Here is a 26326-nt window from a genome sequence, read left to right as displayed (position 1 = left end):
ATATCAATGTTTAATTTCCAAGTTAGCTGATTCTGCAATGGAACTTGTGAACACACTAACAACATTGAGTAAATATCAATACCCAGTATCTGGCTAGTCAAATTGGATTAATTTACCTGTGGACATTGCAGATAATAGTGTTACAGATCATGTTTCTACTTTTGAAACAATCACTACCAATCCAAACATCTTCACACAGAAGATATTATTTTGTACTTCAAACTGCATACCTGGTACGCTTCGGTGGAGCAGGAGCTTGTTTTCCTTTCCTGTTGGTGGGCCTACGCAACTGCACCACGCTGCTCTTGTTGGACTGAACATGGCCACCTGTAAAAGTTGTCAGCTTCCCCACTGAAGATGCATCTGCAAAACAGAAGTAGTATTCATTATCCATATTGGAAAATTCTAATGCAAAACTGCTACAAAATGGATAACTCTAATGCAAACCTTCTGCAAATTAAGAATGGATTGCACAACATACCAATGTCCACAAATGTTATTCATCTGACTGGCAAGAAATTACAGATATTCACCCGACCTGATATAAAATTGCAAGATTTTACTTTGGACTACAAATGGTCCATTAATCTCTGTAGTAAGTGTATTTAACTTGGTGACTGTAATGGGTATTGATATGACAGATCAGTAAAATTATTGGTAATTTTACGTATAGAGTATCAATTAACCTGTCCTGTACAAATTCCATGTGAAGAACATGAAAAGAAAATAATATTAGTAAAGTCTGAATATTTAAAAAGGATAATGCAAACTTGAGGAGGTAAACAGAAGAGGACAAATGGGTATCAAAGTGTTTGAAGATTAATATGGAACAGGGATGTACTGTACCTATGAAATGCAAGAAGGTAATATAGAACACATACTATGTGCCAATAATTATGTATGGAGCAGAGACTTGGACAATGTCAGAGAGAGACAAAATAAAGATACAGGCAGTGGAGATGAAATTTTTAAGGAGTATATTGGGGAAGACTAGAAGGGATAAAATAAGGAATGAGGAGATCCGACAGACAATGGGTGTGGTGAAACTTCAGGACAGGATAGATCAGGCACAGATGAGGTGATTTGGACACATAAAGAGGATGGATGCAGAAAGGCTACCAGTAAGAGCTTACAATGCATAAGGAGTGGGAATAAGGCCAACGGAGAGCCAAAATGTCGGTGGAAAGAGCAGATAGCAAAGAGTGTTAGGAGAAGAGGAAAAGATTGGAACACCGTGGAAAGAGAGGAGTGGTGGAAGACCAGGAAAAAGTGGAGAGGTTTGACTTCTATGCCGACCCAGCGAGAGGCAGGAAACGGCGAAGGATGATGATGAATGCAAACTTATAATTACAATGAAACTCAGTTCGGTAAACAATAAAATAGAAAATAATCTGAACATGTAATAATAGATAACAAGCCTGCAGGTATAACAAGAGGCTTTTTCAGAATGTCCTGAAGTATCAGCCTTGCTTCTGTATTGTACACCATGGACTGTACATTGGACTTACAGGCAGTATATGTGGGACTTCTGTGCTGGACATGCGTGTTTATGATTGCACTTTCATAAATTCATCTTATCACCATTCATCCTCATCTTCAGGATTATCCAACAGTGGCAGAAAAGCAAAGTAAAATGAAACAAATGCACCAAAATCAAATCAAACAAGTCTGAAGATAATGTACCGGGGATTACCAATGGCTCTGATGAGCACTTTCAAAAGAATTACAACAATGATACTGAGGCCGTGTTCGAAAGGCGCAAGAGCATACTTGAAGCGAACATCCTCCGAGTGTGGTCTTGCAGTGCGATCTTGAAGTCGCCGACTGGAAGTGAAAGTCTTTCGAACTGCACTTCGACTGCAGTGCCAATACGATCAGTTTATAAAACTGAGGACACGTTGTTTTCCCCCACGTTTTAAACACGTGTTTTTCACCATAAAAATCACATAGCATTTTTAAGTGTTCTTATACATTCACTTCTATACATTAGAATAACTTCAAGCAACAACTTGCTGGTTTATAACATATATTTAATCTGTGTTGCTGGCTTTCTACCTCCGTGATTTCAAACAAATGAACGACAAGTGTGGAAATCATGTGAACAAGTCAGCAACGGTCTGTGCTGAGAGCTGTGTACTTGTGTACTTGGCGCTTTCGAAATGTACTAGGTGACGTCACTTCCGTCAAGACCATACTTCAAGTCTGTACTTTGTACCTTTTGGACACAGCCTGAGGTTATTGGATGTACACTGGACGACAACTGTGAAGTCTGCTACAAACTGGAACAAACTGGCAAACAAGCACCAACTACACGCACGAAACAGATTGTTTTTACCTGAACTCATCCCGCTGGGTGATTGCTCGGTCATTACAACAAGCCCATGTATATTCCCCGTACTTCCACCATGAGGCTTCTTATACAACAGTTGAGAAGTTCCTTGGAGCTGCTTTTCCACTTCTGCAATTATAAAAAACAACACAATATAAGTGTTGTGAACAGATTTACACAGTTATAGAACACTGTGTATTTAACATAATGCATAAAACTATATTACAGTTAGTTTGCTACATAAAAGAGGCTTATAATAATGTACATAAAGTGAGAAATCAAAATAAGAATAAAAAAGTAAAGAGATATAGTTCTTAAATTAGCCTATTTTTATTGTCAAATTTCATTTCTATACGTTGGGACATTTATCCTCACTAGCGTTACCAATTTATCCATCTAAGGGTTAGATTTCAAGGATGTCCTTGCAATTACATTATGTTGCCTTGTGGTGTTATACGGAGGCACTTCTGCATTGTTATCATTTCAGAGAGATTATATCAATTTAAAAGTTTCTCTGAATAGTTAGAGAAAATATAACATAAGCCACAACCAGAGTTTTTACATTAAAATATTTTTATAATAGTTTACACACTATTACTCAATCAAATTTTACTAAGAAATTAAGTCATGTTCAACATTAACATCCACTGTAAGACATTCACTCTCTTGAAAAGTTTTATGGACTAAATTCAAAGTGAGTACTTCAAACACTGTTACATCAACACTGAAATTCCTACCTTCGGTAATACTCGATTCCTGGAACATGTTCTCCAAGGCATGATGGATTTCTTGGAATGTTGGTCTATCACTGGGATTCCACTGCCAACACTGCCGCATTAATTCATAAATTTTTGGAGGGCAGCCTGGTGGACATTCCATTCTAGAAGGAGAAAACTTATTTTAATCTATGTACTTAACTCTTACATGCTTACTCCACAGTACTAGTCTCTATACCAGAGCGGTTTTCGGTAAAAAAAAAAAAAAGGTAAAGTGCTCCCCTGTGCATAGCACCACACCATGAAGGCGTATAGGGGGTGTGGGGGTAACGCCTTACACTTTCTTGATCCGGTCGTGAGTGGGGGTGATGTGATCAGCATCACGCCCCTGACCGCCTTTACCCCCCAGGGTTTCCCCCAGGTACCCATATTATTCGACGCTGGGTGGGCGCCGGGGCCGCTTCCAACGTTAGAAATTCGGCATCAAATTTAAATTATGTATTACTCTAAGAAAAACTTAACATCTCAGACACTATGAATGATAGAATTAAGAATCATGGCTATAAGGCTATGCTTATAAAGGGCCCATATGTTTCAGTAATAAGAAACAAAAAGAAAAACAAACATCCTGTATGCAATGTCTTCACTTGAATGGAAATGGTACCTTAATATTGGTTGCTATTTGCTGCAAACCTTTCCTAAGCCTTTCCACTTGCGAAGCTTCTGCTCCAGATAGAAGCAGCTAGTTGAAAGATATGTAAAATTTGTTTTTGTTTTAAGTACACTTTATGCCAGTGGCGTATTCTGAAAATTTGACCTGGTTTGCCGCAAGAATCCTTATTTATTGTATATATTTATTATATATAATAGAAATAAATCACCAATGCATGGAATTAAAACAAAAACAAAAGTCCAACAACTTCAAATTTTCCAGCAATTTTTACATATGTGAAAAAAAAGTTGGTTTACCGCCACTGCTTTATGCACAAAAAGGCTAATTGGGACTGGGCCCATAGTTTAAAGTGAGATCTGAACCACTATATGTCTTCACTGGGTACTGAACCTGGACCCCTTGATTAGGTGACGTTACCTCTACGCCATTGGGGAGGCAAAAGCTATGTAAAGAACTGTGCATTTAAAAGCTTGGTTACTTCCTGTGAGACATCATATGACAAGGTCAGTAACAAAATAAGTCATTGCATGCTTTAAAACTCATGAAGCAAGAACATTACTTATTACTTAAACACATCAATGAAAAAATCATCATTTCACTCACCTGTAGCCCTTTTCAAGCACATGGTACACATCGGTGAGATCTACACCTGGGTATGGTGACATGCCATACGTGGCAATTTCCCACAAAAGTATGCCAAAAGCCCACACGTCAGACTGGAAAAGTAAAAAAGTTAAATATTTTTACCATATCTCTACTTGAATTGATTTGAAGCTATGCAAAAGCTTGTGGAGAAACATGATGCCATCTATATTTCCACATCCATTCCATTTCCCCCACACTTATTAGTGAAGACACTGAATAGATTCCAAAATCCTTCCAGAAAGGAGGAATCTATACAAATCCCTTGTTGACAACTCCAGGAGGACACGACAATCAAATTTTAAACATTTACATTCATTTAATTTATTTGTCCATCACAGGACTGAAGTCTCATTTATGTTGAACATAATACACACAAAGATAATGTTAATAATACACACAAATGTTAACAATAATGTTAATGTTAAAATTTATGATAGTATAACAACATTATAAATACAGTTAAAACTCATTTCCAGTCAAATCCAATAAAATATAAAGTTTTACAGAATTTTGCACCTAACAACATTATACGAATTGAAAAATATGTCCAAATCATGCACTAGGAATAACTCATTAAACGATTCCTGAACTCTTACTATTGGAAAGTTTTTGTCTACGTTTAACCTTGACAATGGCATGTAAAGAGGTATTAAGTTAACTTAACACACTACCAAGAACATAAATGTCATATGACACACACCATGTACGGTGATGGATTGCAAAGACCCCACTGACTTCCAAAGGGGTTGTTACAACCCATGTATCCATGGTTGTACAACTTTACCTGGATGCACAAAAAATTACATTTTCAAAACTTGATGCAATACTGAGGTTTCAAATCTGACACTCCTAATATTATTACAGTGTTCAATAACAATATATATTCTGAAATGAAATTATACCATACTGTGGTTGTGTTCATAAAAACTAAATTCATTAGCCTCATTGATGTGAAATTTAAAATAACTTTGATTCACATGACTTAAAGGTTAAAGAAGTTTAAAAAAGGAATATGGATAAAAAAAACATGTACCATCATTGTTATCTAGGAGATACATGCTGAGAAGGCAGAGGTCACGTCCACTGAATAAGCATGCCAGAAATGCTCCAGGTAACTTATATTTTATCAACTGTGCGCAAACATCACCCTAATAAGGTATGTTGTAAATTTATTTTATTATAAATTAGTGATGAATGTGGTACAATGGGCAACTGAGAAATATTTTATTTCAAAAGTAATTATGTATGACTTGTGTTTCAATAAAACATCATATACCACATAACACTACTTAAGGTTTGAATACATATGGATTACTCCATTTTACAAGTTAATTGTAACTAAAAACAAACTATTATCAATGTTAAATTTTATGTACAAACTTATGTCTCAGTAAAATTTGTTAATATAACTATCTCTCATATGTTTGGATAATTGTTCTCTTCATTCTTTAAATTTTTGCGACAAAGCAGCTAGAAATCACATAATCGGAGGACAGAGTCAGTTTAAAGGCAATTGAGCTTTATACTGACCTTTGTTGAGAACTTGTTGTATGCCAGGCCTTCAGGGGCAGTCCACTTGATGGGGAACTTGGCTCCTGCATGTGCAGTGTACGTGTCATCCCTCATGAGGCGAGCTAAACCAAAATCTGCTACTTTCACTAAATGGTTTTCTCCAACTAGACAGTTTCTAGCAGCCAAGTCCCTGAAATGTAAATATACAATTTAATAAATTGTACAAACAATAAGCCAGATTAATATTCACTTTCTTGGTACTGGATGATAGGCACAACGGTGCACAGCAAAAGAGCTGATAATTTTACCATTTTGATATTTCTGTAAATATACCGTAAGTTGGTGCAAAATTGTGCCAATTTGTTGCTATTTATATGGATATAAAGGTTCGAATTAGGGCTAAGCCAAGATTTACATACCTGTACCAGAAAGTCAATCGGAACTTTTCTTTACCAATAACCACTGCTGCTATTCAAGCATTTTGGTCCTTCGCAGGGGTTAATGTAGCAATGACTAGGGTGGGGGGGCGGGGGGTGCCCTAACCCTTTCTTACAATATTGATCACCAGGGAACAGATTTATATGTACTAATAAAGTGTTAGATATGTAAATATATATTTAGTTATTTTAATAAAAATATGGACTTACAATTATTAAAAAAGAGTAATTTACATGACTCAAGTAGCTCGCCTAGCATAAAAAGGCATTATAATTGTAATTGTAATGCAAAATTAAAGTACACAATGTGTTCTATCTTCTAGTACCAAAATAAAAGATTACCAAATATTCTTCAAAGTGCTAATACATGAATCTCCTCCTGTTGTCCAAAGGTTCATTATCGCATGATTAATGGGAGTACATATTTCCTTTAAAAATCAATGGATTTCACCTCAAATGCTTGAGCTTACAGTCTCCATTGTTGACAAGAACATTAGAATAACAGTTGCATTGTCTATTGTCAAAATTTAAAATAAACAAAGAGTACAAACGAACAGAATACAGATAAAAGGAAAACTTTTGGTATTTAACACAAGAAGGGAAAATGTACTAAGAGCATGAATAGGGTGGCCAGGCCTTTTTGTTATTGGAAGAAGGTTGAAAGTAGGGGGGCCAGGGGAGAAAGGTGGGGAGAAGGGTGGCAGGGTGTAAAGTAGGGGCGGTGCCAAAAATCATCCTTGCCCGGGTGAAAATTTTGAGCCACCCCTGGGCATGAATATGGAATATATGCCGGAAAATGTTTGAAATATGGAAATTACATGTAAAGAATGTGCTAAAATCTATTTGTAAAAATATGGAAAAAAGAAAAACTAAATATGCTGACCAAAGCAGTAATTTATTTTATTAAAAACATACACTAAACTTAGTTTAGTTTAGTTAAGTTTTTAAAAAAATAAATTACTGCCTTGGTCAGCATATTTAGTTTTTCATAATCATGGAAACAAGGCTTAATGGTGTTATAATTGAAAAAAAGAATAGCATTTTTTGAGCTTACATGCCACGATACGCAAAGATAAGAGAAAATAGCATCAATTGAAGATATGTATTTATATATAAATCCGTTCACTGTTGATCACACTTGAAATTTCAATATTGAAGTTTCAACCGAGCACTCTTATATATACCCTTCCTTACCTATGAATAAAATTCCGACTTTCCAAATAGCTCATGCCTCCTGCGATCTGGGTTGCTATGTACATCAGGACGACAGCATTGATTTGTTCCTTGTTTCCATTTCGCAGGTAGTCCAGAAGGTTGCCTTTGCTCATGAACTCTGTGATAATGTAGAAAGGAGGTTCCCGTGTGCAAACACCTGAATAAAAGAATTCAGCATAATAATACATGTCCACTACAGTGAGCAGTGTGTTTATTTCTTAAGTAATACTATACCAGAGTAAATGATGCAATTTTCATTCATCGATCAATTTGCCACCATTAACAAAAGGCAAGAAACTGATCAGTGAATAAAATTTTATTATTTTGCAAGAAACCACTTTAGCTAAACTAGGAAAGAATTCACACCAAAGCGACAAGAGATATGCAACAAGTATCTGGCAGCCAACACGCAACATGGGAGTTCCACACCAACCTGAAAAGTGCCAACAGTTAAACACTAGATTGGCTCTAATGCTGAATTTGTAATGATGCTACTGTCTCCTAATGGTGACACTTTCAAACACAAACAATCACATCCCAAATGACCAAAAGAACATTATATTTAAATGTTAAAACATTGAAAGTACTAATATGTACAAGTGACGTATTCTACCTTTATTACCACATTTACTGCCAGTAAACAACTTTTTCATGTAAATAGAAATTGCTGGAATATTTGATGTTGTCAGACTTCTGTTTTTGTATTACTTCCATCCCTGCCTTGGTGTTTTATTTCTACTATAGCTAATTAATCTAGATAAGGTGATTAATAAATGCATACAACAAGTAACAACTGTTGAGGTCAAATGCACAGAATACGTCACTCATATGTACAAACTAGAAGTAAAAATATTTCAAAGATGGCAATGCATTGGGATAAAGCATTCTATTGAGAAAACGGCCCAGTCTGTGTGACACGCAAGCAACATGTGTGGTATATCACGTATTTCTGATATGAAAGGTTGCATTTACATCTGAAGGTTTTGTTTCCAAGATACGCATGTCACTTCAATCTGAAATATCCCATATGCCAAATCATGCAGAAAATAGAACAAAGGTGGAGCTTGTGAATGGTGTAGATTGACTTGCACCACTTTTGCTTTCAACGGCCCATTTGCTTGAACCATTGAGTTGTTTTTTTTGAATGGTGAGAAATTCAAGACTAATGATGCGGTGATCAGGCCTAGGTGTATGGTTGGATACATGAGAAAAAACCAACCTTCTTCAACAATGACACTCTCAAGCTTTCAGAATGTTAGGGCGAAAAAATGTGATCATCTTCCACATCTACATTCAGTCTTTAAATTTTTTTAACTGAACACAACAGTAATGTTTTTTGTGAAGATTAAAATGTGTTTTCAAGTATTGTACAATAACATTTAAAGCAAAAAATTGTCCATTTCAAAAATAACAATGATGAGAACAAAATATAGTTACGTAAGGTAAAACTTGTCTTTTTTTTGTGGAAAAAATAAATTATTAACCAATTGATTGACTTGGTGTTTTAAGTCTACTTTATGCACAGTAAGGCTAATTGACTGGACCTATAGTATAAAGTGGGATCCAAAACATCAAACCTGGGACACCTTGATTAAAGGCGACGACATTAACACTGTGCCATTGGGGAGGCCCTAAATTATTAAACAACTCATATCTCAAATAGTTCTTTGTTGTGCTTCCGTGAATTTGCCCTATTCTCTTACATATGTAATGTGCTTATCATTGTGCACATTTTTGAAGAAAACAACGCTACTTTCCCAACAGCCTTCATCATATGTTTGGTTTTTCATAGAGAAGTCATCATGTATCACCCAAAATTCAATAAGGAAAAAATCGCACATTGCAGGCACGAAAACACAAAAATACTGACTGACAAACTACAGAGATCTAAAAAACTGACTTTACAGACCATTTTCCATTCCTGTTTACTAAGTAAAACAGTCCGTGTGTGAGTGTATAAAAGGGTAAATTAATAAAAAGGAATTTCATCCTAAGACTATAATTAAGAAAGATAATAAAAACAACATTTACCAAGTAACTGAACCAAATTTGGATGCTTCATTTCTTTCATAATTGAAGCTTCTTCCAGGAAGTCCTTTAATGCCATTGTATCCTCCTGTAAACACAAAGATATGTTACTCCCTGAACAAGAAGAAATTATAACAGAACAATACAGGACCAAAATATTATCTCAATGTCCCCTAACATGGCAACTAAAGTTGCCAGGCTATATTTTATTTACTTGTAGTGTGTGAAAACTGTTGGCAGCACCAGGGGCACCGACTTGTCAAAATTATTGGGGAGGCTCTGATCATTGAAATAAATGAATGAATGACTCACTCCTTCCCTTTTTTAAAAATAAAAATTATGTCTTCCTATAGCAGTTTTTAAGCAGCTATTATATTCCTCGTGCAAATGAAATGCTTCAAAGTCTCTTCATGTCTTTTGTGTCTGCTCATTTGTTTTTTTAGATAATTAACATTTTTATTGAAAAGTATGTATTTACATTAAGACGCTAACCTAACAGTTTTATGCCGGCCTCGGTAGCCGAGCGTGTTGGGTGATCGACTCAACTCGCTTTGATCCAGAGGTCTCGAGGTTAGAGTCCCGGCAAGGGCATGTGTGTGTTTTAATGTCCGCAACAGACATGTGATGGGTTGCAAATAACCTTAGTGTTGACGTACCCATAAAATAACGAATATTTACAATATTTAACAGTTTTAATTAATTATTTACATAAATGCTAACACAAATCGCAGGAAAATAGTTTTACTTTTTTTTGTTCTTGCTACAATATTTTACTTTTTAAATTTAATTCCAGCTCGCATTCTACAGTCTGAGGTGTTACTGACTTATAAGACTGACAATGACAGTCCATATTCAGAAGAGGAGCCACACCCGAGTACGTCAGCTAGTGTCAGTATTCCATATAAACAGGGTAGACTACAATCACAACCTTTGTCATTGAAAATGAACAAACACGTAATTCTTTTAGTGCTGGCGAACCCATTCCAGTACATAAACCTACTTCTGAAGATATGTTACAAGAGACAGTTACACGTCCTTTAGATGCACTTCAGCTGTATCTAACTAGTGACTTTATTGACCATATAGTAAAAGAAACCAACAGGTATGCTACTCAGCATTTAGTGCACGATTTAGGATGTATGACAGATGAAATGCTCACTGTTATTGGTGTGATGCTCCTCACAGGTTATCACACACTTCCGTCAAAAAGACTTTACTGGAGAAATGAAACCGATGTTCACATATCTGTAGTTACCGAAGCCATACGGCGTAAGCGCTTTGAAGAAATTTTAAGAAACCTCCATCTGGCGAATAACCATGAAAATACTGAATAAGATCGCATGTTCAAAGTTCACCCCATGTTCAATTTCTTGAACAATTCATTCAAGATTATAAGCCATGGTAAAAATATCAGCATTGATGAGAGTATCATACCATACTATGGAAAGCATGAGTGTAAACAATTTATTTGTGGCAAGCCAATACAATTTGGCTACAAACTCTGGGTGGCTGCTGATCCTTCTGGTTACATACTACATGCGGAACCTTATTGTGGTGTTTCTACTCAACTTCCAAATATAAACTTGGGTTTATTAGAGTATGTGGACCCTTTCCCTGGTACAAAAGTATACTTTGACAATTTGTTCACTTCCGTCTCCCTGCTACAAGAGCTAACAAAGAGGAGGTTAGGTGGAACTGGGACTCTCCGAGAAAATATAGATGTCATCCTAGCATGTACTAGCCTGATAAAAAATCACTGAAGACATCACCTCGATTTGAAACTTCCATGTCATCCACTAAGGAGCTTTTGGTAGTAAGGTGGAAAGATAACAATATTGTAACAGTACTTACTAATTGTCACTACATGGAACTGAGGCAAAAGTCTTACCGCTATTCCCAAACAGAGAAGAAAAGAATAGGGGTGGGGTATTCCACACCCCACAACACAGTATAACAAGCACATGGGTGGTGTGGATATCAGTGACCTATTCGTAGCTACTTATCATTGTAATATAAGGAACAAAAAATGGTGGTGGCTGTTCTTTGCTTGGGCCGTTGATGTTTCATGTGTACAAGGATGGCTCTTGTACCGCAAATTTGGACATGACATATCATTGCTAGACTTTCGTCGTCAATGTGACACATGTCTTCTGAAGTCTTTGGGATGCCACAGGAACCTCCAGGCATGCAACCTACATTTGAGTTCTCGCCAGTGTTGGATGATATAAGGCAAGACAGAACTGATCACATTATTGACAAGGGAATATCCAAGTACAGGCGTTGCACAGTATGTGGAAATAGCACAATTTATCTGTAACAAGTGGGATGCGCCTCTGCATCCAAACGAATGTTTCAAGGTATTTCACACACAGTGACATTTGATTGACAATTACCTAATTTGCCTAACTGTAGAATATTATATGTATTATATGATGTGAGTGAAATAAACTAAGCCCCTCAGCACCCATTCTTTGCTAATTTATAACCAGTACATAACCCTCCAAAACAACAGCAATACTATCACTAAGATTTTCCTAGATGTTATAAAAACATTGCGTATATTACTGATTTTGACTCTGTATGTGCTTCTTGGCAACTAAAGTTGCCAGTCAAAAATTACTACTTTAAACAATTTTTTTTTTAAATTTTCAGTTTCAACTTCAGTTTCACAATAATAAAAAAAACATGAAAAAGTTTTCTAAAAAAGGTTTTCCTAATTAGGAGCACAAATGGGATTTAAAGGAAAACACAATTCAATTCACTAAGTTAATATTGGGTTGGCAACTAAGTTCCCGCCATTTTTTTTAATTGGAAAAATCTCTATGACATTAAATACGTTTGGCACGAAGGTGTACATCATGCGAAAGAGAATATATTGTTCTACCTAAATTTATGTTTCTTTGTTACTAAGACACATTTTCTTGTTATTTACAGATCATTAAAATAGAATGTCAAGTTGAGAAGAATGAGCATTTTCGACACCTCCTCCTTTTTGCCTTTAATCAAGGTTCTAAGGCCGCAGAAGCTGCTCGCAACATTTGTGCTGTGTATGGAGTGGGTGCTATAGCTGAAAGAACCGCCCGTGATTGGTATGTGAAGTTCAAAAAAGGAAATTTTGACCTCAAAGATGCATCTCGTTCTGGCCGTCCAGTTGAGTTCGATGAAGAGCGATTGAACCACCTGTTGCATGAAAATCCGCGTCAAACAACAAGGGAACTGGCAGAGACAATGGGTTGCTCCCACACTACTGTAGAGAAGCATCTTCACTCGATGGGAAAGGTTCAGAAGCGTGGAGCATGGGTGCCTCACACTTTAAGTGTCACCAACAAAAATCAACGAGCCACAATCTCCGCTGGTTTGCTTGCTCGGCACCGTGCAACCCATGGACACAAGGAACGATTTCTTCACCGAATCGTTAATGGCAATGAAAAATGGTGCCTTTGCATGAATATGAAGCGGCGTAAGGAATGGCTGAGCCCCGGAAAATAAGCTACCCCACGCCCGAAACAGGAACTTCATCCGCGTAAAACGATGTTGTGCGTATGGTGGGACTGGGAAGGGATTCTCCATTTCGAATTGCTTGAAAGGAACCAAACGATCAACGCGGAACTCTATGTGCAACAAATGGAACGACTCAACACGGCTATTCAAGAGAAAAGACCGAATCGGCAGCATGGTGGTCTTTTGCTGCACGACAACGCCCGCCCTCATATCGCCAATATGACCAAGGACGCCATTCAAGCTCATGGTTGGGAAGTGCTGCCACACCCACCATACTCTCCAGATTTGGCACCAACGGATTTTCACCTCTTTCGATCTCTTTCAAATGCTATGTGGGGAGTTTCGTTCAATACTGATGCAGAATTGAGAGCTTGGTTGGATGACTTTTTCGAGTCTAAACCACGTGATTCTACCAACGAGGTATTGAAAACCTTGTTGAACGTTGGCAAAACATTGTAAACAACACAGGAGAATACATTATTGATTAACTACTTGTATCTGTTTATTGAAAACTAACCTTTCAACACCTTCCTTAAAAAACGGCGGGAACTTAGTTGCCAACTCAATATAACAAAAAAATAACAACATAACACTAACATTCATTCTCCAACAATCTTATCAGTCACTGACATAACACTTATAGAAAATTTCTTGAAAAATAAGGCACTAGAAATATACCATGATACAATATTTCCCTGACCTCATGCACCCCATATATACAGTAAAAAAAAGGGGGATTCAAAAGTAGATATTCAGTTGTTACTTCTACATCATTGTTATTGCTTCAATTCATATGAGAAGTGTGCCAGGAAAGTGTACAAATAAAGAACTTTGTAGCGAAGTGTACTTGGATGTAAAATGTAGGAGTGCGTTGATGCTGAAGGCAAACAATTTGAATATGTAAAAGATAGTTATTGATTTTCATTTATATGTAATCCTCATTTTTACTTAATAAAACTAAATTGCATTTTATTACAAGTTACTTTTTACTTGCATGATTTGTATCCATGTACCTAATGTATTTTATATCCTCAGAAAGCAATGTTATTAGGGCAGAGAATTACCTACATTAAAACAAATTCATAAAGAAAACTTAAAATTTGCTATGCACTGAATCACATAATAAAACCTCAAAAGTTTTTCCTAAATTTACGAAAATGATTTTATTGGATTCCTTTATATTAGTTCAACTGTTTACAAATCTCATTATCTTACTTGAAATTTCTAACATTAACATACATGCCAAAAACTAACTTTGATTGACTTGCTTTCAAACAAACTTTATACACGAGAGAATAAATTAATGAGCTTAACCAAAATCAAACTTGTAATATTATTACATGAACATCGAAAAAAAATACCTTTAATGTTTTCACAGCAACCGTCATGTTATACCTCTTCCACACTGCTTCATAAACATCACCATACTGGCCACCACCTAATTTATGCTTCATTACAATATCTGTCCTGTTGATCTCCCACTCATCTGGTTCTGGAAAAATATGATTACATAAAATTTGTACTTTCTCAAAAATAGTTAATTATATGCAGTACTCAAAGTGAAAATTGTTAGGTGGGAGGATGTTTACTTCAATTTACTGGGGGAATGCTTTGCAAAAGTTTCCTAGCTCGGTTGTGGGGGAAAACATTCCCCTCCACTTTGAGCACCGTTTACAGGATATAATTTTATCTCTGCAATAGCACAATTTGCGAACAAACAATAAGTAGATGGCAGAAGTTTGAAAACCAAAATTTCAGGTATCTCAGCTCTTGAGAAAAAACAGCATATTACTTTACATTTTGCTCTTTTATGGATTTTGGTTTGATTTGGTGTTTTAAGTCCACTTTGTGCACAGTAAGGCTAATCGGGACTGATCCTACAGTTTAAAGTAATATCCAAACCACTATATGCCTCCACCGGGTATTGAACCTGGAACCCCTTGATTACAAGGCAAAGACGCTACCACTGCACCATTGGGGAAGCACATTTTGCTCTTTGTTGAGATGTTGAAACATCAGCAAATCCTCTGGAAAAGTATGAATCAATATCTTAATACTCAGCATGTGAATGACTATTGCCTCTATATATTTTTGCTTGCTTGAAACCTGCAATTTTCATATTTTGAACAAGTAACATGAAAACACACTGCATTAATAATTACAAAGGACTAAACATTAAATGGATCTAAATTAAAGATGATACAGGATTGTCATAAAGAATGCAAGAATTTGCAAGTCAGGTAATGGTAGTAAGAAAATGCCTTTTGTCCCTCCTTAGAACAAATGGCATCCTCAGCCTTGTTGACACTCGTACTTATATGAAGCTGACTCGAAATTGGCATGTTAGCCTAATAGAGAACTGTGTTATCCACAAAACTTTGCCTATATTGATCAAATAGAGATGAATATGATTGGGGAGAAGGGGTGAGTTTTCAAGATAGCACCTGAACAGACCGAACGTTTTTATTTATATCATTTATTTATCATTCATCCTTACAGCTGTGATTAACCCAAGAGGTAGGAAAACAATGTAAAATAACAGAAATAGAAAAAAAAAACTGTTATCAGAATGCTTATAGTGTTTTGGTACTTTAATACCTTTAGAGGTAAAAACATAAACAGGGAATACAAAGTGTTAGTTATAGAAATGTTGGCTTTCTGACCTGGTTTTAATAAATTACATCCATACAAAAGTACCACTTGTTTTGTAAGTAAAATATTTTTTAATGTAGTACGTACTTGTTCTCTGAAAAATGTGCGATTTTTTGGGTTTGTACAATAGCTTTCTCTACAGACACTTACCTGGGCTAAGAGCAAAAACTGTTGGCTTGTTGTGTTTTGGAGCTGGATAGAGTAGCTGAGTAATAAGACCATCGGAGTGCATGGAATGATGATGAACAAGCTCTGCCAGAGTGTTAAACTTACTTTCAGTTGTTACATACACCTGTAAATGATACAGAACTAGACATTAATCAATTCTTCCAGTGAGCTGTAACATCACAATTAACACACAAATATATTTATTTCTTAATGAGATAAATTTTAACAGGAACAAACAGTTTTTTTTGTGTATACTGAGAAACATTTTGTGTACAGAAATAGGAACAAAAAAAACACAGAAATGGTAAAACAACATAACAACTGAAGTTTCTTAGAACTAAGAAATTAAAGTGAAAAATAAAAATTCATACACTCAGGATTATTTCGAAGGTTCCTTATTTCATTGACTGCATTTACTTTAATGTACTCTATTCTGTTTAAACTTATTATTTTTACAGTAATCTCCTTTATATTTTTACATCAGCTTATGACACACAGACATTTGTAGATAAGTTAAAGGGTTGATTGCACCTGAATCATAGTTTCTAAACAGACCGATCAATATTTCTAGAATAATTACTTTAAGAATAATCCTTCAATACATTCCTCATTTTCAAGACTCATGCACAATTAATCTTTGACTTTGAAGAACACTTTGATACCAATAAAAATAATGAATTTTTGGGTATTTATCAGCAAAGCTGAAGAAAACGAAACAAAATGCACTGGTAGTGTAAATCGATCATTAACTACCAAATTTTGGTGAACTGATGATAGACATACCAAATAGTAATGCAAGGCAACTTTTAAGTTGATTATGCTGACCTCTGAGACAATGATCAATCTAAAGTAATTTGTCGATATCTCAGAAAATTACTAAATGTAAGGATCTAAAATTTCCTAAAGTTAAAGATCTTCTAAATAGTAGTTTAAGGCAACATATTTTTTTATTTCTCCATCTGTGTGTCCATTAAAAATAACAATTTCATTACAGCATAGAGGTATTTATGAACCAAGAAACTATCATAAAAAAATCAGTCAATCTTTGGGAGCTCAGCATGTATTGTCAAATGTGGGAAATAGTTCCACAATGCAGCAAATCTGGCAATCTCTGCTCTAATACATACTGAGACATGCTAAGAAAATTCAACGGTCCAAAAATAAACACTAATTTCTTTCCTTTGTCATGCTTAAATTTGTACAAACCTGGGAATTCTTTGGGGGAAGCAACACTTGCCACAAATATATTCTTCAGATCGTAAATTGCACCATGCAAACTCACTAAATACTGTATCTTACCTTTCCATCAGTATCCTCATTTATGCGATAATGGTATACTCTTCCTTCATAGCGTAGCGATATGCTTCGCTGACCCGGGCTGCTCTCAGATTCTCTCACCAAGAAGCTGCCGTTAATCCCTGAGCTCAATAGATACTCAGCAGCATTACGAGAAATTGGACCATGATACCACGAGTGCTTTTCCAGTGAATTCACCGGGGTCACGTAATTGGAAGGCACCCACCCGACCTGACCCGAAGCTGAATGAGCCTCACACCATTCGCCGCTCTTGTTGTAACTCAAGATCCGAACTTGTTCACCTGAAAGAGAGGAGAAAAGGTATAAGAAAAGAGAAGAGAGTTGCCATAGAGATGCACAATTTCATAATTTATCAAGTACAGCTAGGCAATTGAATGGTCCAATTTTTGATGTTTTCTTGCTTGAATCTATCTTCAGTGTGATTTTTCATTGTCTAGGCTTTGTTGCAAGAAAGAGGATGAGCAAAGTTTTACAGAGATTTGAAAATCAGCGATCTATGTTAGAAAAGATAGGAGCACCAAAGAAACTTGTTTTTCTGAGGAAAGCTGAAATTTGACAACCTATGCCTTTTCCATAATTGCTATTTGATAAGGAAATGACAACATGAGCTGCCAGAAAAATGCCACACAAATTGCAACTCTTCTCCAAATTTCTAATCTGTGCTCTCACGAAAAAATACTGGTATCACTTTTTTTAAATGCACATATGAAAGCAATCTTTGCCCACATATTCCCATGTCTATTGCTACAATTGACTTTGCCCTGTGACATTCAACCAATGAAATTTGATTACCTTTACCAAGAAGGGCATTATTTCAATTCAGCTTGCATATTTATCTCCTGTGGGGGTAGATGTTTCCTGAAACTTTGTGAGAATATCCCCTGCAGACTATAAACCAATTTGCTGCGGGTGGTCCCGTGCTCCATTCCTTGTGTAGCCCTCAAAATTTCTGTGCTTAGCATCGCGAGGACAATTGGGGAACTACTTGAAAAGTTGAAGTATCAGGTTACGGTGTTGACTATACATCAGTGAATGCAAAAGCCATTTGGAAGATCATAGCTCTCAGAGGCCTGTTGTGCAATGGAGATTAGTTCAAGTGCCTACTTTTGGCATATAGAAACTCCAGAAACGGCAAAATTATTATTAAAATTTACCACTGTGAAATAGGGTAAAATCTAATAGTCGTTGCCATATCTGAAGACAAACTGTTAAGTGAGATGGGAGAAAAAAAATCTTTGCAATCTCTGTCTTTTGCCTTCATGGTAAAGGTACAAAATACATGGAGTGTGCATTAGTTCTGATGAGTGCATCAAACCGTAGGGGAGCAACACTAGACTGCAGGAAGTATTTTCTTGCTTTATATAACTGTAGTATTCAACATAAAAATAAAAATCCTGCATAACTGACTTTTCCAGAATTTAATTTGCACCACTGATGGTAAAAACCTGTGGCAACATGACAGCCGTGTTACTTATGCGGAAATTCTACTTTGGTACTGGAAATTGCTTTCAGGCCACAGAGGGACTTTGATGTTTGAACTGAATTAAATATATGGAGAGGGGGAGTGGGGATTAGGGATGGACGATAACGGAAATTTAATATCGCAATATATCGTCAAGAAAATATCCTCACAGACGATACTATACCATATTTTTTCATATCGTCTACACGATATATGTTGGCAAATATCGTGATGATATATCGCCTGGACCATATTTTTTCAATATTGTGATACATCATCTGGAAGATATATCGCCCAACACTAGTGGGGATTAAGACATTTCTTTTTCCATATTTAGATATTTTTCAAGTCAATTTACACTGTCTCATAACATTAATAGAAGCAAAGTGGTGTAATATTTAAGGTATATTTATTAAAAGCAAGGCTATTCCCATTAAAAATAGAACTTTGTATAATTTTTATTCTTTTCTCACAAAAATTTGGCACATTCTAATAGTGAACATTATTGATGAATAAGAACATTAAATATCCACAGAATATTTTTATAGGGAGGGAAAGCAAGGCATTTTTCTTCCATAGGAGGCAGCAAGGCATTTTCCCCCCACGACAGTGCTGCCCCCTCCAAAGAAACTGCTTCGATTTGAAGTTACATTTCTGCAATGGCCCAATACCAGTCTCACTTGTAATTATCAGTCACTTATAATAATTAATGCAAAATTATTGACCAGAATTAAATTGTATGTGAGAAGTATATTGTTTTATTCTGAAATTAATTTTCCGGGATGCCTATGCATATATTTTCAGCTGGGAATGAATTCAGAATTGCATAGCCACAGAAAGAAAATTAAGGGGGGGGGGGAGTATCCTTGCTTTCTCCTCTTCAATTTGAGCACTGTTAATTGTGATATTAATTTACACTAACAATAAATTTATTCACTCATACGAGAGGTGTATAAAAATCAGTAATGATCAATAATTATTATTATGAAAATTACTACAATTCATCAGAGAGCTCACCTTTCTTGAGGCTAAGTTGGTTCTCCCCTCCTGCCTGGAAATCGTACAAAGCCACAAATAGCTGTGGATCATCTTCCTCCTGGGCAAGCAGGTTCTCCTTCGACGTCCACCGAGTGGCTCCATCCAGCAGGAGTGGTGTCCCGGGTGCCTGCCCTGGCCCTGAGCCTGCACCAGCTCCTGGTTCCCCATCTGGTATGTCCGGGATGTGTGGCAGTGGTCGGCTCTGCAGCAGTGCCTCTGTAAGAAAGAGAGGAAGATTGGGTTACACTAACGTACATTACACATCATGTAGATAAGATAATGACCCAAAGACAACATAAATTTGAGTCTGAGTTGGTTTTAAGTCCACATTGTGCACAGTAAGACTAATCGGGACTGGACCTACAGTTTAAAGTGGAATCCGAACCACTACGTGCCTCCACCAGGTATCCAACCCCTTGACTGACAACATACTGTTGCTCCAATATAATAAGACATCAGTATATTCATCATTACATAAAGTCTGTTGTGTATCGACTGTATGACAAGTGTCTGAAATCTTCAAAATATTACAGAACAATTGCACCTGCCTCCTCTCCATACAATGTGTTCCAGGGGACTAAAAAACAAACAGTCACCCATCTCTAGAATCCTGACTATGGCACTGGTGCACGTATAAAGAAAAACATTTCATAGCTTGTTAAATTTAGTTGTGATTCCTCTCTGCCCTGCTCCCTTCACTGGGAACTTTAAATGTTCACTATAAAATTGTATGAAATAGAGGGGGGCAGGAATTGCAAAGGTGAATATTACATAGCTGCAACCTGGGGGGGGGGGGGGTGTATAATAGAATATGTTGTAATTACCATTTCAACCTTCATTTTCAGAGTTGTTCAAAGACAAAAATGGTAATGGATACATTAAGGGGAAGGGGGTTGCATTTACCACTTTAGATATTTCCCGAGTTGTTTACTGCTTTCATTTGAAATGGTTGATTCTCTTTTTTTAAAAAACAGGGAAATGGGGGGCTGTAGCCCCATCAGTTCTCTCATTTCTTTATGTAATAATTAACACAAAATACCAAGAATGTAAATGTAAATATTGCTGTGAACATGTAGAACAAGTGACTAACCAGGCCATTTATATATCTGGCCAATGAATGAATACTTCTCTGTTGGTGTAACGTGTGTATTTCATAATTTTCTTCTCTTCCTGCATTACATTTTATGCAGGAAATCTAAAACATGTAGGTGGAAATTATCTGTTGAAAAGTCATTTGTACAATATTTCACCTCGTAGTCTTAATTAGCCAGCATACAATTCAATTAAATCTGGACACAGCTGCAAATGGTGTGTGTGACGTTCCTGTAATTACTGGCTACATCCCCCACCCATTGGAACTAATCACCTTACTACACTTGCATTTTGCATCCTCCACAAAAAAGAAAATAAAATTAAATACTGGTCTATAAAATATTTTGTATGTGGGAGGAGGGGGGAATAGAGAGGGAGGGGGAAGTCTCTATATTGAATCTGAAATATAATAGTGCTGAAATGAGTGATTCTGGGAAACTGGGATGGGGGGGGAGTTCAATGGGCTCGATATCTCAGGTCACGCCATTGCCATTCGATTTTGTTAAAATGGTTAAATAATAAATATCGTCATTATATAGATAGGTTTTTAAAAAAAAAGTGTAAAAATTGAACAAAAACAGCACACAGCCATGGTATGTTTATCTTTGATAATGTTAATGTATCTCTCATACCATATCTTTGATTTGATTGATTGATTTGGTGTTTTATTAAGTCCACTTTATGCACAGTAAGGCTAATCGAGACTGGACCTGCAGTTTAAAGTGGGATCCGAACCACTATGAGAACCTACCATATCTTATTCCGGTAGATGAAGACACACCTATCGTGTTCTTTGCGTGCAGGCGAAATAACTGATCGTAAAAATGAACTGAACTTTTGAGGTGACTTAAATACTTCGCTCACAATAAATGAAAGTGAAGCTGCGGTGGGCAGATATTAATTAATTGATTTTTATCTGATCACCACAATTAATGTCATAACACACACAAAAATCAAATAACGAAAAGAGGTTTTGCCTTCATTTAAATTTGGCAGAAATCAATAAACTTCATATTATATGAAAAATAATATTTTGTTTAAGGTACACTTCTTTTTGGAGATAAGACAGGAATTTGTATTTTGGTTATTTTATGTCGAGCCACGGTGGTCCAGTCAGTAGGATGTCTAACTGCACCATCGGAGATCCGGGTTTGATTCCCAGGGAATTTTTCTTACAATGTCCCCTCATAGAACCCTGAGGCTAAGCCAGTCTCTAATCAGTGGGTACCTTGGGGGAGGGAGAAGTAAAGGCGACATGAGGGTGGTGTTGATCACATTATCCTTATCATGGCACGGTGCAATACACAAGGAAGAAGCTATTTTACGTCGCTTTTTAATCTCTAGATTGAACTTAACGATGGGTGAAAGAACACAATGAAACATACATGCCTCGTGGGGGGTATTACACGGGGGTACTACACTTAACGATTTCTCCATGTGCTTTCTGACAGATAGCCAATCGGTTTAATACGGGTAAGCAGTGCGCCTAATAGCTCTGTCGCCGGGTTACGCATGCGCGAACTAGGAACACAGGGCCCGCTACTCTCCCCACCCAGACGACAATGATGAATATTATGGGAAAGTTGATGTGTAATAGCAGCAGAGTTCCATCAGCTTCATGTTGCCGCATTGTAAACTAGAGGTCCCAGATTCAATACCCAGTGGAGGTACATAGTGGTTCGGATCCCGATTTAAAACTGTAGCTGCAGTCCCGATTAGCCTTTCTGTGGATAAAGTGGACTTCAAACAAAATTCAAACTCAAGCTTCCCCATCGCCTTTCCCGTGAATCTCTGCAGTTAGAATTCAGTATGGGAAAACTGAGTCCTGCTGCTATTACAAGCATCAACACCCTTTCTATAGATGGATGACAGCGTGTTCTCCAACGGGAACCTCTATTATAACAGCTTGACTACAAGAGAATCCAGCAAAAAATTGCATAGGCAGTAGCGGACATATGGCCGCGTGCACCAACGCCGATTATTTCGAAGTTCAGATGAACGAGATCAATTTTAATCCACTCTAAATGAACTTGGTTTAAAGATTTGCATTGCACCAACGAAAAACGACGTTCACGAGATTCCGTCCGAAGATCAAATTTTAAACTCGGAAAAGGATCACTGGAAAATTCCATTACACGAAGGCGGTTCAACACTTGATCGCGATCTAGGAACAACAAAACGAGTTTATCTTCTGATCGGCCATTCGCCACCGTTTTGGTGTCTGATCCTGGTTCACTATACTGACGCTTCGACTTCAGGCAGTTGTTTTTGAATATAAAAAGAGCAGTTTACTTTGTCTTGGTAGACAAGACTTAGCGGGGACAAAAGTGGGGGGTAACTGTCCCTTAATCGCCACCACTGCCTACAGGTGATTTTGTATAAGGTAATTTGAAGCTAAAATAATTTGCTTCCTGTCAGCAAAGTGTTCCGATATTTTGCGATAAGAACCTAGTAACCTAAGGCTCTGCGAAAAACAAGTGGGTAGCAATTACCTCGAGGCGAGGCAAGGTAATGAGTACGTCAATAAAACAGACTTCTTCTTCTCCCCCTTGCTCGTGGACAGAACAACCGCCCGAAGGAGTTAAGAACTCGTTGAATAAAGCTAGCCAAGAAAAGCCGACCCGCAAAGAAACCAACTTCAAACGTCTATACACATCGATCGCTGGCGCTGTTGTCCAATCGAGCATTTCTCAACGACATTCGTATAATTATATCAACTGAAACCCCCCATCCAGGATCTAATGAAACATCGATGTGGCAACGCCGCACTGCTTGAAAACAGCGGAGACGAATATGCGGAAGAGACTTGGGAGGGGGGGGGAGGCGAACTTCACTCGTGCAATGGTCCCTGTCTGGCTCGTGCTGTAGCGGCCAGCTGTTTGCGATGCCGCGGGCAGATTTCGCGATTCGAAGTTCACTGTCACCGCTTCTCGTGAGAATGCACAGCGCAATGTCAAGCACTGTCCCCAATTGTAAAAACCTTCAAAGCAGGAGCGGATCTACTGTTAGTTTTTCAGATATTTTCGAAAGACTCAAATGTTCTGTCTGATCACAAAGATTAACATTTTTTTATTCACTTTACTTCCCATGTCGTACAGCAATGGGAGGAATTATAATAAAATAACAACATACAATAATGACCATATATTACAGCCCTGGACCCCATTTTTTCAAAACAGTGCGCTAATCCAGGGGTTTCCAAACTTTTTCGTTTCACGGCGCCCTTAGTGTTTCAAGATTTTTTTCCGCGGCGCCCAAGTCAGAATGCAACGCTCAGTTAGTGTGGTTAGGTTGCTCGCCTTAAGTTAAAAAAAACAACAACACACATTTCAAATTCAGAAACATTTTATTATTTATACAAAAAAAGTGCAAGTGCAGCTTAGAATTAATTATCGGTGAGGTGAAGTGCCCCGAGTTAAATTCTCCCTTCCCAACTGTAACTGTTTCAAAGATTACTCCGCACACCCTTTAGAAACACACGTCGCCAAAATCTTAACGTATTTTTGCATTAGAAAATGAAGCATGTATAGGTTTAATTGCAATCAAATCCCCCAAAGACCATGTATTATACGCCATTACGCATACCGTTATTGGATTCTAGGCAATCAGTGGACGCTGTTGATTCATTCACGTTACTGTTGTATTTATTCATTATTTATTTTTATAATTATTTTATTACAATTACATGTACGGTTTTCAGTAAACATTCTTCCGAAAGGTGTCTTTTCGTGGTTAAGGTATGGCCGGACCTGTAGTCAGAGGTGGCCACCCCCCCCCCCCCCAAGGCCAATGGCGTACCCCCAAAAATCATGTCATATGTACCCCCCAAATCATACATTCGCGCCCTCAAACCATATCGTAATCCCCACAAAGTATTTAATTACGACAGCGTGTCTACCGAAAGTAACTTTTTCTTAGCTTTACTGCACACTATACTTGATCTGCCCCTCCTCCCATAAAAGGGGTGCCCATCACTCAAGACCGCCCTTAAAATCGTTCATCATAATCGAGAATTTCGAGAATATCACTTGTCTTCTATAATATTATAGTATAAAACTTCACATTCACCTCATCAAAGCGCCAAACACGAATCCTAGCAACATAAAATTGCGAGCGAAGCGAGCAAGAAAATGTTTACATCCATTTCTTGGCAGGTTTTCAAGAATATTAATTTATTAGGATGTCAATACTTTCTTAAGATCCCGAGATATTTAATATTTTCCAGTTTCTCCTTTGGCACGTTCGGGGTCGAAAACGTGTGGATGCCATATCGCTAAATACGGTCTCCAAAATTTAATATTCGAACTCTCTCTCCACTTCAGAAATCCCTTCAAAATCTAAGATTTAATACTTTATCAAGAGCTTCTTATCTCCCCTTTTAAATTTAATACTCAATCCTACCACCAAAATTTCCATGCCAATTTTAGACTTACTGTTGATATTCAAGAGTGGATATTGTCTCCTCCAAAAAAATAATTCTCAAATCTCCACACAACAATTTTAGCAACAGTCTAAGACAATAGTAATACACAAGAATTGGACAGCTCCCTCAATTTAATGCTCAATCCCCCTCTAACTAAAATACCCGCCATAATCTAAGACCTAGAGTTGGATACTGTCTCACCTCCCCAAGTTTCATTCAGAATCCCACCCAGAACCCACGTGTCAATTAAGGCCTAAAATGTAAGAGTTGGATATTTCTCCCCCCCCCCTTTCGATAATACTCTTAAACAGTTAATTTTCTTCATCTAATGGAATAAATATGGTGCATTTAAGGTGTAAAATATTTACATATATTTTGGAAAAATATTGTTGAATTTTATATTATTTAAAGGGGGAAAAATCCCCCCAAAAATCTCGATGGAGCAGCCTGCGCCATAATCCTTTCCTGTAAGCACTGCCTGTAGGCAGAATTTCATTTCTGGGGGGCTCATCCCTTATCAGAGCCGCCATCCAAAGGCGAAAAATCGGGGAGGGGGGTAGAAGCCCTGAAGATGAATTTCTTGGTGTGTTACAACTAATTATATAAGTCTTGCTAAGGAAGTAAAATTAATTGTCACTATACACTATTTAAATTAGAGGTTTGCAGGATTTGGGGGAGGGATTCAGCACCCTCCCCCTGGCTACGTGGCTTGGTATAGCGTCTTCAGATTTCATGTTATAAGCAACCAAAGATAGGATTGCACGACTTTAATATCACCCTGTATTATCTATGTACATTTACACTACCGTTTGAAATTTCTATTTGTCCATTTTCCTCTTGGTGCATTCTAATAATTTGGATTATAAATCCGTCGACTAAGTTGACCCAACATCTCGTTTCAGATACATGCATACGTGGGCTGTCAATTTACAAGTGGCAACAGTGTAAGGAAGAGCTGATAATACTGTGCATGTGCTCTCAGGCATTGAGCATTGTCAGTTGGGGCCCATGTCGATGTGTGGAGTGCCAAAAGTGGTCGGTGAAGCTAGTACTGTTTAGGTTGGAATGAACACCATTTTGTGTACTGCCCTAAAAGATGTTTACAAAGGTAAAACAGC

General features: G+C 37.2%; 1 protein-coding gene across 6 annotated transcripts in view; it reads right to left on the bottom strand.

Moving 5' to 3' along the window:
- Abl (tyrosine-protein kinase Abl) overlaps positions 1-26326 on the bottom strand; it is a 162127-nt gene that overhangs the window by 17594 nt on the left and 118207 nt on the right. For all 6 annotated transcript variants that reach the window (XM_083144459.1, XM_083144455.1, XM_083144457.1 and 3 more), the window contains 11 exons: positions 19673-19909; positions 17176-17474; positions 15859-16000; positions 14418-14548; positions 9559-9643; positions 7507-7684; positions 5894-6065; positions 4322-4434; positions 3067-3209; positions 2336-2458; positions 231-363 (listed from right to left, as the gene is read on the bottom strand). In XM_083144459.1, coding sequence (XP_083000585.1) covers positions 231-363; positions 2336-2458; positions 3067-3209; positions 4322-4434; positions 5894-6065; positions 7507-7684; positions 9559-9643; positions 14418-14548; positions 15859-16000; positions 17176-17474; positions 19673-19909 — 1756 coding nt within the window. The remainder of the gene's footprint in view (positions 1-230; positions 364-2335; positions 2459-3066; positions 3210-4321; positions 4435-5893; positions 6066-7506; positions 7685-9558; positions 9644-14417; positions 14549-15858; positions 16001-17175; positions 17475-19672; positions 19910-26326) is intronic.

This window comes from Lepisma saccharinum, chromosome 23 (genome assembly GCF_977018435.1).
Source record: "Lepisma saccharinum chromosome 23, izLepSacc3.1, whole genome shotgun sequence".
NCBI classification, from domain to species: domain Eukaryota; kingdom Metazoa; phylum Arthropoda; class Insecta; order Zygentoma; family Lepismatidae; genus Lepisma; species Lepisma saccharinum.
The sequence above is the reverse complement of the archived record's forward strand: the minus strand, read 5'-3'. Positions and strand labels throughout refer to the sequence as shown.